Source organism: Electrophorus electricus, chromosome 1 (assembly GCF_013358815.1).
Source record: "Electrophorus electricus isolate fEleEle1 chromosome 1, fEleEle1.pri, whole genome shotgun sequence".
NCBI lineage: Eukaryota > Metazoa > Chordata > Actinopteri > Gymnotiformes > Gymnotidae > Electrophorus > Electrophorus electricus.
In genome coordinates, this window is record NC_049535.1 from 3,760,933 (window position 1) to 3,777,500 (window position 16,568).

At 41.1% G+C, this 16,568-nt stretch overlaps 3 protein-coding genes and 2 non-coding genes across 7 annotated transcripts in view; 2 read left to right on the forward strand and 3 right to left on the reverse strand.

The window, feature by feature from the left end:
• LOC113579229 (A disintegrin and metalloproteinase with thrombospondin motifs 7) overlaps positions 1-4,889 on the reverse strand; it is a 39,756-nt gene extending 34,867 nt beyond the window's left edge. Inside the window, exons 1-4 of one of the 2 annotated variants that reach the window (XM_035532377.1) lie at positions 4,090-4,889; positions 2,830-3,197; positions 2,284-2,461; positions 1,625-1,812 (exon numbers count right to left, since the gene is read on the reverse strand). In XM_035532377.1, coding sequence (XP_035388270.1) covers positions 1,625-1,812; positions 2,284-2,461; positions 2,830-3,197; positions 4,090-4,204 — 849 coding nt within the window. In that variant the 5' untranslated portion in view covers positions 4,205-4,889. The remainder of the gene's footprint in view (positions 1-1,624; positions 1,813-2,283; positions 2,462-2,829; positions 3,198-4,089) is intronic. The other variant, XM_035532376.1, reaches the window with a different exon arrangement.
• A 722-nt stretch (positions 4,890-5,611) lies between these two features.
• rxfp3.3a2 (relaxin family peptide receptor 3.3a2) lies at positions 5,612-7,294 on the forward strand. The gene has a single exon (XM_027013058.2). It carries the CDS (start codon positions 5,688-5,690, stop codon positions 6,891-6,893), a length of 1,206 nt encoding a protein of 401 aa, XP_026868859.2. The 5' UTR covers positions 5,612-5,687; the 3' UTR covers positions 6,894-7,294.
• Positions 7,295-8,351: 1,057 nt separating this feature from the next.
• On the reverse strand, positions 8,352-8,444 carry trnai-uau. The gene is given in 2 exon segments: positions 8,352-8,387; positions 8,407-8,444. It is a non-coding gene; the product is annotated as a tRNA-Ile (tRNA).
• A 1,543-nt stretch (positions 8,445-9,987) lies between these two features.
• trnai-uau lies at positions 9,988-10,080 on the forward strand. Its single transcript is given in 2 exon segments — positions 9,988-10,025; positions 10,045-10,080. It is a non-coding gene; the product is annotated as a tRNA-Ile (tRNA).
• Positions 10,081-12,154: 2,074 nt separating this feature from the next.
• The window catches only part of cdhr5a (cadherin-related family member 5a), a 5,133-nt gene continuing 719 nt past the window's right edge, over positions 12,155-16,568 (reverse strand). The window contains exons 2-14 of one of the 2 annotated variants that reach the window (XM_027013037.2): positions 16,508-16,568; positions 16,099-16,161; positions 15,780-15,869; positions 15,528-15,614; positions 15,342-15,446; positions 14,991-15,176; positions 14,752-14,842; positions 14,543-14,640; positions 14,189-14,395; positions 13,937-14,050; positions 13,718-13,784; positions 13,428-13,585; positions 12,155-13,261 (exon numbers count right to left, since the gene is read on the reverse strand). The exon at positions 16,508-16,568 is cut by the window's right edge and continues 115 nt beyond it. In XM_027013037.2, the coding sequence (XP_026868838.2) occupies positions 12,686-13,261; positions 13,428-13,585; positions 13,718-13,784; positions 13,937-14,050; positions 14,189-14,395; positions 14,543-14,640; positions 14,752-14,842; positions 14,991-15,176; positions 15,342-15,446; positions 15,528-15,614; positions 15,780-15,869; positions 16,099-16,161; positions 16,508-16,568 (1,903 nt within the window). In that variant the 3' untranslated portion in view covers positions 12,155-12,685. Of the gene's footprint in view, positions 13,262-13,402; positions 13,586-13,717; positions 13,785-13,936; positions 14,051-14,188; positions 14,396-14,542; positions 14,641-14,751; positions 14,843-14,990; positions 15,177-15,341; positions 15,447-15,527; positions 15,615-15,779; positions 15,870-16,098; positions 16,162-16,507 lie in introns of both variants that reach the window. The other variant, XM_027013046.2, reaches the window with a different exon arrangement.

Genomic DNA, 16,568 nt, shown 5'->3' on the forward strand with positions numbered 1-16,568 from the left:
TGGCACAACGTGGCACCATGCACTGTACGCACTGATTATATGTGTCTGTGTGAAATTGTCTGTAATTGCTAAACTATAAGCTTATCCAAAGGTTTAATTCCATCTACACTGTGAAACAAGGCTGTTTAGGTGAACTACATCAAAACATCCTTCAGGGGGAAACTCTTATAGCTTGGTTTAGTCTTAGATGAAGTCCCATCATCAACACTGGCTGAACAGTTGGAACAGTTAAATATCAATAAAGGAGGTGCAAGTCTGCCTCTAGTCGACATCAGGAGGCCACTGAAGTAAGTGGGGCCATGAAAAGGCATGGGTTTACTGAAAATCCAGCTTTACAGTGTTGAAAGCATTGCCAGCCCAATTATCATAACAGTGTTGGGAAATGATTCATTATAATTCTTCCATAATTCACCGCCTCTGACACTGCAGCCAGTAAACAATGCACTAGTTCCCTAGTGGAATCTTAAGGTTGGAGCAACATTCCTTGAAGAATAAAAACAAAATGCCTTTAGTTGATTTCAAGAATTTGTCTCTAAAAACAATAGCAAAAGCATTCTTACTTATTTGACACCCCTAAAACAATTCCTAAATGTAGGCATGCTGTCTTGTCTGAATTCCTCTGAATTATTAGGAATTTTTTGCAGGGCTTTTTGTCTGCATGATTTAGCCATGCACATTCTCTTATGTACAATATATAAAGGCTCTCATTCATTCAGTCATGGTTATCTCCAAGAACTTTCCAGGCTACAAAAGAAGAGGGCTCTGTGTCCAAAAGGATGAAACACATAGCTGAGCAAATAGCACAGATAAAGCCTTTCACCGGTCAGCCCCTCCTACCTGGCTGAAACTTGCAGTTTTTGGAAAAGGTCAAGGGTTTGACCTCATGGATACATGTTACAGTGGTTGAAACCTCTCATCAAATCACACGCTTCCCCAGTCAAGAACTTGCCTATTAATGCACAAGCCAAACCAGACACGCCCTCAGGGATGTGACAAGGGGAGACCACAGACTTGACAGAAATCCAACAATGAAAGGGAGAGAGCTCACCAAAAAAATACTGCTTCCAAGAAAACTGTACATACTGGACTGGTTCCTTATTACATTATATTGTTTATATCCAACCAAAAGTCTGTCATGGAAATCTTTTTTTATACCACATCTTTTTCTTGACGTGCCACTTGGCAAGACCAAAGACACAACCAGGGGGTGTCTGCTGGAAAATGTATCTAACCACCCACAGCTGTATTACAGAGAGGTCAGCTGACTTGGGTCCGACTCAACAAAGCCTGCCTAGGAGCATTCAGCAGCCTTGGGGAAAGAAAAAAGGCCAGGCAAAAGCCTGGGAGCTCGAAGAGGAAACAATAGTAACTTGGAAATAATATAGCACAGCAGACAAAGGAGGGAGTGTGAACATGGAAACTCTGTGATAGAGAGACACATTGAAAAATCTGTGAAGTGAATGGCTTATCTGTATGTTCCTATGCACATTTGATGTAGGAAAGAAATACCCTCCCTAAAGTTTAGGAGAACTTTCTAATTCCTCTCTACTATACTCAAATCATTTATGTTAACTAAGGTAAACCCAAGGGTGTGGGCACTGCGACACAATAGGGTCATACTTACGATGTTCATGACTGCCAGAACGTAGGTCTCCACGCTGCTCCTGCCGTGGTACTCCACCATTTTTTGGTCGGCCACCACCAGGGTCTCCACCCACTTCTCCCTGCTGATGGAGCGCTGCCTCCTGCGGTGCTGGCGTCTCTCCCAGCGCTCCCGCTGCCTCTCGCCAAGGGTCGCACTTCCCTGAGGCTCTGGGACAGTAACCGCCACACTCACTACAGCTCTGACTGACTCAGCTCCTCATAATCTATATATATAAAATATATAATCTATATATATATAAAAAAAAATAATAATACATATATATATATATATATATATATATATATATATATATATACATATACACATTATATATATATATATATATATATTATATAATATATTATATTATATATATATATATTATATATATATATATATATATATTATATATATATATATATTATATATATATGTGTATATATATATATTATTATTTTATTATTATTTTATAATCTATATATATATATAATATATATATATATTTTATATATATATATATATATACATATACATATATAGATATAGATATAGATAGATAGATAGATAGATAGATAGATAGATAGATAGATAGATAGAGAGAGAGAGAGAGAGAGAGAGAGAGAGAGAGAGAGCCTCACCTCTGACTCCGCAGGTCCCATTGGATGGGTTTTCCATAAAAAAAGGCTCCTCCAGCTGGCTACTGGCCTGGGAACTGTACTGCTTGTAGATGATATGACCCTGTGGCTCCACCCCTATGTGAGTCTGCTGAAGTGGCCTGATGAAGAAGTCCTCCTCTGAGATCCTGAACAGTCCTGTCTACAAAGAGCAAGACATCAGGCTGACTTGCCCCTAGCCCCAAGGGGCCCAATTCTATGTCACGTACATTATTCGCCCTGTTTGGACTGAAGACTATATAAAAATAGCGATGTGGTTTATGCTTTGAGATTCTTTATGGAGCGCCCACCCATACAGACGTCCATCCATAATTTGAGAATAAAACATTTGGAGTGTATTTTTAGACCAAATGGTCATCAAACGAAACCATTACAGCAGTGCCAGTAAATAAAGCTCTGAGTCAGTTGTTTGTGACATGAACATCATGAACAACAATCGAACATACAGCAGGTCGACCCATTCCTCTAATGAGCAGCTCTGCATCATATCCCAGCTGGCCTTGCACTCACCAGGCCATTGCACGTGCTCACAGCTGCTTGGCCCGCCGCAGCCGAGCGGCCCCGCACCTCCCCAAGGAAGTGGCACATGGAGTGGGGGTAAGCGTGGAGCGCGGACCCCCGCAGCCCTCCGGAGCGCCTCTCTACGAGGAAGCCTGAGGCTAGCAGGTGAGGGTTCAGGGTCAGATTGAGGAGCAGGTCCTGACCAGCGAAACGGAACGAGTAGAACACCCGCGGCGTGCCGGCCCCGCCATCCGCCGCCTCCCTCCTCCCAATCCGGCTCATGTGGTGAGACACAAGATTTGAGATGAAGCGACCAGCAGAATCCACTCGCTGAGGGTATACAACCTCGTACTGGAGAAGGCCTTCAAGAGAGCTACCTGCAAAAAGAAACCAAGACTTATTAACATACAGCTTGATTATAACTGATTAAATTACAATAAATAACTCAAATGTGTAGGACACAGACAGAAAATATTGTTAACTGTAAATCTCAGCTTGTTGGAATATAAACAACGAAATAACAAAAAATTGGTTTGAGGTGCACGAGGCAAAATATGAAACCTTGGCAACAGAAACTAGGTGCATGAGACATCATGTTCATTCATAGTGTTCTCCATAGACTCGGTCCAAATCTAGCACTGTGTATGATGCATTGTTTCAACAAAGAGTATTGTTGAAACTTTCACCCACATGAGATCAACCACCAGAGGGCAATAGGGGACAAGGAGGTGATCCTTAACAAAACTGGCCACAGTGTAGGAGATAAGCAACCCCGGAGAAAATATAACTCCATTTTTTTTCTTCAGGAATAAAAACAGAATTTACATATATAGTACAAAATTTTGCTATTGACTGGTGATGCAAAAGAGGAATTGGCTGAAACACTGAACGCAAAATATAATGAATTGAACATTCTGATGGCAAATAACGGCATTATGGACAGTGGATTTGTAAACCGGGCTCCCCTGCATCGCGGAGTTGAACTCTTCACTAGTAAGTTAAATGAACAATATAAATGTTTTATTGTAAATATTAAAATTACCCACATATCACAAGACAAAAAGGTTATAACAACAATCCAGCAAGAAGACTGATGAATGTGTAAAGCCACATTGTAAAGGTCGATGCATCCTTTTTTTTTTGCTTAAAGAGTTAAGCTGACAGTGACAGCAGGATACGCGTCTCTGGAGAAGGAAGGTCATTCAGGCTAATGTGCTTCTACTACGAGCTGCTCATAAACCTACCTAAACCATCAGACTGCAAACTCACCTGCATGTTGTTCGGATACATGTGGTTTTGCACACTCACGAAGTCCGGCTGTAATTAAAAGGTAAAGAATATAAAAGGCTGACCCTACACCCAATCCGCGGTGAAAGAACATCATATTGTAACGAAGCTGGGTTGTTTCAATGCTGGCACATCCAAAGTCATTTTAGAGGTTTCTCGTATCGAATCGTGTCGTGTGATTTAAACGACCCCGTGAGCCGTATAAATCCATCACGATGAGCCAAAGACTTCAAGTCTCATCGGGTCGAATCACGGCAGGACGCATGACCAAAGCCTGAGCTTTCGGCTGCGTCTAGACGCGGCGCTGCTCTCAGCTCGGGACAAAACTTTGTTCAACAAATCAAACTTTTGCAGAAGAACCGCCTCTGGTGGGAGGACCGAGTCCAAGGGACAAAGAAGGCGAACTACCATACACTGCAAGCGTGTTAACGAGCCATGCATTCTTATCAAGCCTTTTTTTATCAAACGCCATGTATCTCTTACTACACATATGTAGCTTTTTGTACCTTCGCAATTAAGCTAGTTTGCTATTGCTAATCATTTACATATTACACATTAATCATTTTAAACAGACTTAATATTTTGCAATGTATTGCGCTCCCTGCGAAAATGTTCTATATTGTGTTTTTAGTCGTATTCGTGAATCTTAAGCTACATTGTGGGCTATAAGGTAGCCTAAGTAACTAAGAGAAGTTTTATTTCAGTATCCAGGCCCATGTTAAAAAGCAAGCGAATCACGAATGACAACAAATCAATGACCATGGTCCATTATACACGACATCGGCACGGTTTGTTTTGTTATATTTATTCAATCATTTGACATTTTCTCTCTTTGTGTTTATAATTCTTCAATTTATTTAACTTATTTTCTACTTTTTGCAGTCATTTGCTCTGCATCCGTCTTCGGAGTATTTACACAATTTGATGTGTGTTGTTACCGCGACAAAAAACAGTCGAGTTTGTTTGGCTTGTGCTCATGAATCTACTGGATGTTAGCCTTAAAAAACAGAGGCGTAGTCAAGGATTTAAAAACGTGGAAACACTGACATTTAAGAAACGCTAATTGGGGATGGAATCATCGTACTACGCACACAAACACATTAGGCCTGAAGTACACACAGGAGACACGGTCTCTGTAGCTTGTTTCTGGACACCCACGACAGATGCGTTCATCTCCTGCCTCCTCTAGTGGACACCAGTGTGCAATGCGCAGACTTTAAATTCAATCTTAGTTTTTACATTTAATTTGTATGCTTGGCGTGTTACTGAAGAAAGATGTTTTCCCCTTGGAGAATATTTGGGCTGTATATCTACCTCTTAAGGCTGTTTTCAAGTGGCGTTATAGAAGAAATGTATAAGACTGTATTATAACTAACTATTCAATTCGCTGCAGACCTACCGCATTTTTAGCGGGCAGTGTCAATCACATGGGTGTATCCAGTCCTTGCCCTGCTGAGGCGGGAGCCATGATCGCGCTTTCGTATAAAGCCAGGTCGTCAGGCTTTCTTTGCTGATTTGAAACGTTTAACCCTTCGGCATGAGCAACTAGGCCGGTAGTTAAAGGGAACCTTTTATTTGCTATGCAGGCGTTAGGCAGACAGGTACAGAAAGCACCAGCTGTGGCGCATTTTGCAGAGAGAATGGCAGAAGGTGTTAACCAAAGCGCATGGGGCGCACTTAACAGAAGTATAACAGACCAGCAAAAGTTTAACAGGCTGGAGGATATTGACGTGATCGCCGACGAAAGTCTAATATTGAGGATAATCATTTCAGTAGTTTACTCCGTGGTGTGCTCTGTGGGTCTCGTGGGCAACCTGTTGGTGTTTTTTCTTATGAAAATAAGGCAGGGAAGAAAGGAATCGACGATTAACGTTTTTGTGCTGAATTTAGCTGTTACCGACTTCCAGTTTGTCCTTACTTTGCCCTTCTGGGCTGTGGACACAGCGATGGACTTCAGCTGGCCATTTGGGAACGCAATGTGCAAAATCATTTTATCAGTTACTGTGATGAACATGTACGCCAGCGTGTTTTTTCTGACGGCGATGAGTATCGCACGGTACTGGTCCGTAGCGTCTGGTTTAAAGGACAGTACTCGGCGGCGGTTCGTGTCATTGAAATGGGTTTGTGCGGCGTTATGGGTTCTGGCTTCGGTAGCCACGGCGCCGACTTCTGTTTTCTCTGCTGTGACAGTTGTTGCAGGCGAAAAGCTATGCCTCCTGAGATTTCCGGATGGCCATCACTGGCTTGCACTGTACCATCTGCAGAAAATATTAGTTGCTTTTATTTTGCCGATGATTATAATTTTAATCTGCAATTTACTGCTTTTGCAGTTTATTCGCCAGAGGACAATGAAAAACAACCGTCCACGGAGGCGATATAGGATTACAAAGTCAGTGACAGTATTGGTTCTTTCATTTTTTGTTTGCTGGATGCCAAACCATGCAATCACTCTGTGGGGTGTCCTTGTGAAATTCAATGCAATACACTGGGACAAAACATATTATATGGTCCACACCTATTTATTCCCATTGACTGTTTGTTTTGCCCACGCTAACAGTTGTTTGAATCCAGTTTTGTATTGTTTAATGCGAAGAGAGTTTAGAAGGAAGCTGAAGAATCTGTTCTGGAGATTTTCCTCTCCTGTTATCTCAAAGACTTGTAAATTGTATGCGTACGGAGATGCCATCAACCAAGACAAAGAAGTCGCAAATATCGAGATCCCATTAAAGGTGATTGCCGCCGACTCCAGTCAACATCCAAAAATGTTGGCACCAGTCATTTACTAACAATGTTCATTTTGCCAGAAAGACACGTAAATATCGATGACATTATTTCTGATGACTGAGAGGTGTGCAAAACGTTTAATTTACCGGTCTCCATTGACGTTTGGTTTTGAGCGACTTTGTTTCATTGTTCTCAATTACACAGTGCCCGGAAGACATCGATGACAAACCTAATGACTGTGATTAGAACCGTGTATTGTTTTGTGTCTTTTCAAAGTCCTCCACTCGGCGTATTCCACGACGATTTATGTCTTCAGTACCACAATTAAGTGACTGTAGTAAGTCCTTAGTGGGGCATGACCGTGCAATTACTCAAAAGCAAACCAATGTTATCGATTACATGAGCATTATTTTACTGCACTGGAATTTGCTTCAGAACCAAACACTAAAATTATGTCTGTAAATGTGTGTGTGTGTGTGTGTGCGCACGTGTTGGAGGTGCTGTTAAAATACCAAAGCAGTTAACATGGTTTAAAGACCTTTAACTTGGATATTTGGAGCAATAGGTGATACATTTTTGTTTACGAATATAAATATTAAATAATAGTGCTTTCTATTGCTTCATTAACTTCCATGGGCCAAAATAAAGCTTTTTTCACAATATGTATTTAAAAAGTCATTTTCAATTTACCTTGTGTAGTTTAAGTTTGGAGCACGGGATAGAATCAAAACTTTACAGGCCTCAGAAACGTGATGTTGCATAAGAAAGTTTGGCTATAAGATCTGCTTGAAAAAAAGTAGTTACAGTTCCTTTTTCTTTCTTCACAAAGACATTAATCATTTATTCTTATGCCTTTGACCTATTTTTAAGTGATAGGATATAAAGGAGACATAACCCTTGTTTATTAAATGCTTGAACTGCTTAAGGATTTAACTGGACTAAATTTCACAGAAGGACTGTCTCTAAGAAGACATTCTTTACATCACCATCTTCCACCCTTACAGAACCAAGCATGACTTTAAAGAAACTGGTCTCAACTAACCCAATTCTGTTCTGCCAACACAAGTAACCTGTTCTTGTTGTCCTCAGTATTTTGTGTTTATCATTTTACTTTAGCCAAAATAAAAGCTTTGAAACAGTGTTACCATGAGTAATAAATGAATTGTCATCATCATCATCGCTTTTAATCATTTAATGCCTTTCCCATGCTCAGTGTTGGTTTCCATTCATAGAACACACTAAACACAATTCCAAAAGACAGGACTAACAGATACACAACATTTTACAAACACTGGTCACATAGTGAAAACATATGACTCTTTAGCAGAGTTTTAAATGAGGACAGTAAAGTGATATCCCATAGACACTTCAGTAGTGTTCCCACTGGAATTATATGCTCAACTGTATATACACAGTAATTAGCCTCTCTTTATTATGGGACAGCGTCATAGGTCTTTCCAGACCTTGGCAACACTTCCCAGTTCTGCAAGGTCATGGTCTGATTCCATCCTTCAAACCTTTGCTCCAGGTGAGGCTTGAACTCACAACCTTAGCATGGCCTCAGTCATACTGCTTTATAAGTACCACATGCTGACCAATTGCACCACTGGAGCACAATCAGTGGTGCTGATTGTGATTGCATGTTTTATTCAGTCATGAAAGAAACAGGAACATATGTCAGAACGTTTACTGACCATGGATTTGCAGCTGTGATGGTCAGTAGAAAAGAGAAACCTGAGTGCTTGTGTCCTGTCAATGGAAAATTATGGGTCTTCTGTACGTTCTAGATCTCAGTCCTGTTTTATCCTTAAACTCCATCTATCTATCTTCAGGTGAGGCATAAACTCACAACCTCAGCATGGCTTCAGTCACACTGCTTTAGAAGTACCACACACTGAAATATTGTGTATTGTTTTGTGTCTTTTCAAAGTCCTACACTTGGTGTATTCCAGGATGATGTATGTCTTCAGTAACATTATTACATTATTGAGTGATTGTAGTTAGTCCTTTGTGAGGCATGACCATGCAATTACACAAAAACAAACCAATGTTATCATTTACATGAGCATTATTTAACTGCATTGGAATTTGCTTCAAATCCGAACACTAAAATTATGCCTGTAAATGCATGCTTTTGTGTGTGTGTGTGTGTGTGTGTGTGTGTATATATATATATATATATATATATATATATATATATGTATGCATGTATATATGTGTTGGGGGTGCTGTTATAATGCCAAAGCAGTTTACATTTACATGTCTTTGGATGTGCCAACAGGCCAGATTAAGTGAAACAACCCATCTTTGGTTTCAATATGATGATTTGATCCTTTGACTGCAGACTGGGGTCGGCCTTTTATATTCTTTACCTTTTAATTACGGCCCGACTTCTTGAGGGTGCAAATGTATCCGAACAACATGCAGGTGAGTTTGCAGTCTGATGGTTTAGGTAGGTTTATGAGCAGCTCGTAGTAGAAGCACATTAGCCTGAATGACCTTCCTTCTCCAGAGACGCGTATCCTGCTGTCACTGTCAGCTTAACTCTTTAAGCAAAAAAAAAAGGATGCATCGACCTTTACAATGTGGCTTTACACATTCATCAGTCTTCCTGCTGGATTGTTGTGTTATAACCTTTTTGTCTTGTGATATGTGGGTAATTGTAATATTTAATGGAATTTATATAAAATCCATGGAAATGTTATCTTTTTAAGGTGGAAAGGCAGAGGATGGTAGTGCTTATTAACCTACCACCTAAAACCCCAGCTTCCATAAAGGCCTGTACATGTTTGGCATGGTCAGCAGTCTACATTTAAAGAAAGGTATAAAAGTGCAACTTTGTGATAGTTAAATATGAGCATTTCAGTCAATGTCAGTAATAATTGGCTTTCTTAAAATGTGCAGGTGTCCCGAAGCTTAGCCTCAAATTCAGAGCAAACCATATAATAGCCACCCAGTGTGACAAAATGCATTTCATATGGTAAAACAATAAACTATTGTTTTAAACATACACTATTTTACTAGTTGAAAAAATTAGTTGAATTTATCAGTAGTGTTATCTGCAGTTATGACAATAAAGTAACTAATTAACCAAAAATAAAATTTATTTTGGCCAAATTAGAGTAACACAAAATAAAGAGAGCGACATAGCCAAGAGCTCCAGTGGCGCAACCGGTCAGCGCGCGGTACTTATAAAGCAGTACGACTGAAGCCATGCCGAGGTTGTGAGTTCGAGCCTCACCTGGAGCACTGATTTTAAGACAATTACCTCAGTGTGGCCACAATTGCAAGTACAATCAGAACTATGTTTAAATGGATCAGAGAACATACTCTGTCTGGCCAAACGTATGTGGACACCCTCTATATTATTGACTTCTGGTCTTTCATACATCCCCCCCTTTGACACATTTGTTGTGGTGGCCTGTGGGCTCCTGACCATCACAGCTATACAAGTTGGTTGAACACACCATCCCAAGGCCAGTTGTATTAATATGCAGTTGCACCCACTTTGATCTTTTCCAGCCTCCAATCATCTGGGCTGGGTAGGTGTTCCAAAAGATTTTGGGGCATGTATGTGGGAATTTGTGACCATTCAGTGAAAAGAGTATTTGTATGGTCAGGCAATGTTAATGCAAGAGAAAGCCTCACTTGCAATCAACATTATCTTTCACTGGAGCTAAGGGGCCCAGGTCAAACCCTATAAAGCCATTATCCACAAACCATTATCACTCCTCCACAAAACTTTACTCTTGGCACTATGTATTTCCACATGTAATGTCCCCCTTTCATGTGCCAAAGCCAGACATGTCCATCAGACTGGCTGATATTGAAACCTCATTCATTGCTCCAGAGGACTTGTTTCTACTGCTGCAGAGTTCAGTGGTGGCACATTTTTCTCCACTTTGATATTGTGCATAGTGATCTTAGTGAACCATGAAAATTCATTTTATGAAGCTCCTGACACATAGTTCTTGTGCTCATATTGCTTCCGGAAGAAGTTCTGAACTGCTCGGTGAGTGATGCAGGAGAGGACAGATGTTTTTTATGTGTTACATGCTTCACCAGTCCACCACACCAAACTCATCAAACCATGTCTTTATTAACCCTGATTTGTATATAATTGTTTATGGAGACTGCCCAGTGATGATCCCTGTAGGAAGAGGGGTGCATCTGAAAGACCTGAACTCAGTAATTCGGAGTAATTTGATGTCCACATTCTTTTGGCCAGACAGTGTACGTTCTTTACACTATTTACGCTAATTATCCCACTGAAACACAGGATCTATGAGTTTACACATTTCAGTGATGTAAGGGTCATTCTAAAATATAGAAATTCTTTACAATGATTCACAACTGGACTGAACTAACACTGGTCTGATTGTATCCTGCCTTAGTACCTAAACCTGACATGTAGAAAAATCAAGATAACCCACCTCAGACATCTTTTTATCACAGTCTCTGGTGATCTGTAATTATTACCGCTGGATGGTGAGGACACATTTTTAAAATCTCATGGATTGTGTTACACACTTCAGTACTCTAAGGGGCCTGCTCTGCCAGTTTGCATGCTATACCGCTACATAGCTGAGCTGCAGTCACTTCTAGATGCTTTGATTTCACAACAATAGTACTTTCAGTTGACTGACTTCCAAAAACAGCCAGTAACATTGTGTTTGTACCATGTTTACCTTTCTGTATGGTCCATTCTATTGCCAGTATTTGTTTATATAGAAGCTTTTCTTTTTATCTGTTTGTTAACAAAAAGCTCATAGGGTCAGCATACCTTCAGTTGTACAGCTTTATGAGGGTCATGTACAGACTGACTGCACCACTGGACCTGTTTTGTACACTCAGTCGCATTTCATTTAATTTCACATTTCATGAGCCAAGTCCAGATTTTCTTTACTCATCTGTACTAAACCAGTTCTGTTGTGCAGTCCCAATACATAGTCCTCTTTATTTTGTGCTACTGTAATTTGGGGAACATGAAATATTTTAAATAGAAGTATGTTAATGTAAAACCTTTGTAGTGTGCTCATGATTTCAAGCACTATCATGGCCACTCATGTCACACAACAGGCCTGCAGCCAAGCAGTCATAGCATGGCATCAACAGTTATGCTTTCAAATAAAACAACACAGACATGCATGGCTAGAGCATTTTCACAATAAGATCCAAAAAAGATGGCTCACTATCTTGCATCCAATACACATACATTATATTTGATTCGCCCAAGAGAGGGCGCCAGCAAACTGTTTTTTGTTTGTTTGTTTGTTTGTTTGTATGTTTTGGTATGATTAAGAAAACTATCTCGGGAAAAATATAGAATGCCTTCCCTTGCTTTATTTTTCATTTTTCATATACATGGTAACATTTTCACATTATATAAAATATTCTTAGAATCTTCAGATGTACTCATGCCAACAAAATATTATTCACGAACAGCTTTGAAATTAAACTGGATAAAAAATATAAAGAAGATTAACAATATCTGTTTAGTACTTCCCTTCTTTTCTGATAAATAATATGATCTAAAACAGAAATGATGATTTAGTTATAGCTCCAAACCTTTTCTTCATGTTAGTGTAGCATTTAAAAAAAACAAAAAAACATTTACAACAGTGAACCCTTAGGTCCATATCTGTTTAGTTATTTTTCAGCATTTAATCACAAGTGAATCCTTTTTGTCATACCATACAAATGTAACAGTAAATTGGGTTTGTAGGAATGTGTTTCTTTGAACCACATCACAGCTTCAGATGTGGGCGGATATGTTTGTCAGCTTGTGAAAAACTGAACTGAGTCTCTTCAGGCCGAGGTTGCTGTGCTTCGCTGATTCTGATCTCTGTGCCTCTCACTGGGCCATTTTGCCTGGGCACAGGGGCTCTCTGTGATCAGAAGCAGTTCCTTCCTGGCTGTCCAAGTCCTGGATATCCATCACAGTCCGGTCTCCTGATTCCGCCTCATTGGCCTTTTGAACCGCAGACGACGAATCCTCCTCCCCTTCTTCCAGCTCCTCGTCGTGCCTCAGCCCTATGTCGTCGGGAATGATTTCTACCTCGATGTCCGATGAATCCTCACTCTCCTTGAACCACACAGTCTTGGGCCTGTCCTGCCTCCTCCCTTTAGCCAGGATGGATTTGACTTGGTCCTTGGTGCCGCGAGCCTTGTTGCGGCCAGACGGGCTGCCATGGTGTGAGTGGTTGGAATGTGTTCGCATGCCGCAGGAGCTGCAATGGCGTGGTCTGTCACGGGGTGTCACTCTCACCCTCCCCACTGCTTCCAGCTTCCTGTCTCTCTTCTCTGCCCTCCTGGCCCTTGGCCTTCCGCCGTTGCTGCCCTCGTTCATGAAGCCATCATTGGTGAATTGCATGCCGTCTCTTGGCCTTGGCCTGTTGACCTCAGTCAGTGGCAGGCACGGTCCTAAACACTGAAGTAACAGCAATCAATCTAATTGTTTTATTATTAAAGGCATCATTTATCTCATGTTAAACTGTACTCCATCCCAGTGCTCAGCTGTTTTTTTTTTTATGACAGTTCGTATAATATGAGCATTCAGAGCTGGACTCACACAGCTTTGCTGAGAAGATGCTGACCTCAGATAACTTGAGCGTATCGGGATTCGCTTTCTTCAGGCGGGAGATGAGGTAGCCAATCACGATGAGGCAGAGCACCAGTAAGGCGGCCATCACAAAGCCAAGAAGTGCCATGTCGCCGGCCCGATATCCCTCGGACGGCGACTGGACTCCCACGGCTGAGACGCAGATCGGCAAGTGTCGCCATCAAACCGTATGTAACAACCATGAGCACTCACAGTGAGTTTACATGCAACAATAGTTGGCAAATTAACACATTATGACAGAACTCCTCAGAGGAGACGACTCACGCGGCAAGACAAGCACGGACAGGGTCGCTGTCCCTGACTCCCCAGTGGACACGTCAACAGCCCGGAGCTGCGAACAAGCGAAATCTATTTCACCTTTTTGGCCGGGCTATCATGCAGTGGCAAGGCAGTCTGTACCTTCTTGCGTCAGAAGAGAACTGCTCAGACGAGCGTGATGAAGAAATTCGGCGGGCTGCAGTTTGCAGCGTGACCTGTACTTGCCTGCAAAGCAAAGGAGTCGGTCCGAACAGCCTTTTTCAGGAGCACAAACCCATCCATGGTTATGTTGACGTAGCTGCTGTATTGCACTTCATACCTTATGTCAGGATTTATTCCCTGCCAATGAAAAATGCAATATCAAGAGATGATATAGAACCCTGTTCTTCTGATGAGGCAAAGCACATTTAAATATAGATAGACTGCGTGGTACGCTCAAAATAAAGTGGCACGGTGTTTCAAGGTACTCTAACCTACATTTGCAAAGTCGTCGTCCCTGGCTCTGACCCTGAAAGGCCTGTTTGAAGTCTTGTCCCTAAGCACCATGTTCTCTGGGCCGTTGTTGCTGTAGACAAACGCATCGTAACGCTCCCTCTCAAACTTCGGCGGGTTCCTGCTCTTTTTCACCACCTCTATGTTGACTGAGGTGGAGGCGAACTGGTCTCTGTTGGCCACCTGTGAAGCCTGGTTAAAATACCATCAGTTCAACAACAAAGTACGGGGCACTCAGGACTTAGAAAGAAAGAAAAGAAACAATCTACCACGACAATCCTCATTTACACAAAACTCTCAGTAGTATTTGAATACAACTGACTAAAACATGGTTCTTACCACAATCGTGAGGAATATTGGCCCTGGAATGTCTGCAGGTTTTAACATGGTTATGTTTCCAGTGTTTTCGTCTATTTGAAATATACTGTCTTCATTTCCTGGGTTAAACAAGTGAGCAGAAACAAATATTTTATACACAGGTGAACAATGAAAATCAGGTACTAAGTCCAGGTGGAAGTGCATTGAACAGGTCAAAGGAAAATTGCTACCTCGAACAATTTTGTAACTTATCTCTTCATTTCTGCTTTTGTCTCCATCTCTGGCGTAGACCGGACCTGGCTGCAACTGTAATGGTCCATCCTAAGAGTCCGAGTCCAAATGGAATTATACTGCATCATATGTACTTCTTTAGAAAAACAATATATATTATATTTCATAACAAATCTATTTCATAGAGGCAACATTTATTTTGCAATCTCACATTGTACCGAAAAAAAAAAGAATTAACCTGTCTTTCTGTTAGGTTAACCTTGCCTTTATACCCAACACTCAGGCAGATTTTTGCAGTACCAAGGGTTGTCCTCATACATGGTTGGAACCATGGTGGACGGTTGTCAATGTCTTTTATATGGACTGTTATAGTTGCCGTGGCTGTGTAGGAGAGCTGGCCTGGTAGGGAAGGTGGCGGAGTGTCCTGTCAAAATCAAGAGACCATTGTTTCAGGCTATCTGGGGCTATGTGAAAATGAAGATGAAGATGTCACCAATTCTTTGCTAAAAGCAACAGGAAAAAAACGAACTTTGAAATCTTTGGGCAAGTTATTTGGTTAATCTATCTTCATATTGCAATTATGGTTTACCTGCACAAACAAGGTAAATGAAAAATGCTGGATGACGTCATAATCCAGAAATTTGTTGACGAGGATGCTGGGTTTGTGCATACTCTCCAGTCTGAAATGTGCGTTCTGCAGAGATGGAAGGCTTAAATGAAATGTTGAGGCATTAGGATGAGAGTAAGGCAGTGTGAGCAGAGACTGGCAGCCTACCACGCTTGGCTCCATCGTGTAATATAATACCCCTGAATCAGCATCTTTTGCTTCAATGAGGCCAACACTGGTATTAACAGGTGTGAGCTGTCAAACAAAGGTAATGTTGTAGTTTACATTGAAATTTTCCTTTTTCATGATCAGTGTTGTGGGCATTATATATTACATTATATAGACAACTCACCCATCACTGTCTAAAAGGGAAGGCATAATTATACTTGTCACTGACCTTATAGAGGAACAAAAAGTTACCTCATTCACATCTAGGCTGTATTCACTCTGGGAAAATGAAGGAGGGTTATCGTTGATATTCTCAATGTGAACACGCACGGTCAAAGCGATCTGCGGACAGGAAGGACAAAATTAGCTACACTGTAATACAAGTCTTATAACAATTCCTAGAACTAAAACTCAGAGGGACAGAAGAAAGATTTGTATACCACAAATAGAACAAATCGAATTCCTGGCCTGAAACAGAATATCAAGCTGTTTACATTCTAATTGCTAAATTCATTAGCATGGCATTCGGTTAGATGTGCGTGTAAATAATGCTGCACCGTGTGACACTTACACTTCTAAAGCCTGTCTTATTGCAGCGGATATGAACTGTGAGCTCCTCAGGATTCAACATTGTCTGTAAAGGAAGCAGATGCATTAGCACTGTCAGGCCTTATGGGCCAGTTTTATGTTTGCTTTACATTTAACTGCAGCTCAGTGTTTTACTGTGAACCAAAGTAAAACCAAACCACTCACTTCTTGTGAAAGTAAGGGCTGGCGCTTACAAGAGTGGTAAGAATTAGTTAATTGTTCTGGATATGGCATTTTATCAAATCAGTGAGTGCAATAAAATGAGGAATGCAGAACGTTTGTGATTTCATTGTCAGCACATTTCCTAACTTCACCATCTCGCTGCCCAAAAATGAGAACACAGGAACAATATTGGGGCATTGTTCAAAGGACAAGCTGAGGGTTAAACGTACTTCAAAGTCCAACCGTTTCTTCAGGATCAGATCGAAGCCCCTCAGGCCAAAGGCTCCCTCG

Coding starts and splice junctions, on each gene's coding strand:
- rxfp3.3a2 (XM_027013058.2), top strand. CDS start 5,688: ATGCAGGCGTTAGGCAGACAGGTACAGAAAGCACCAGCTGTGGCGCAT.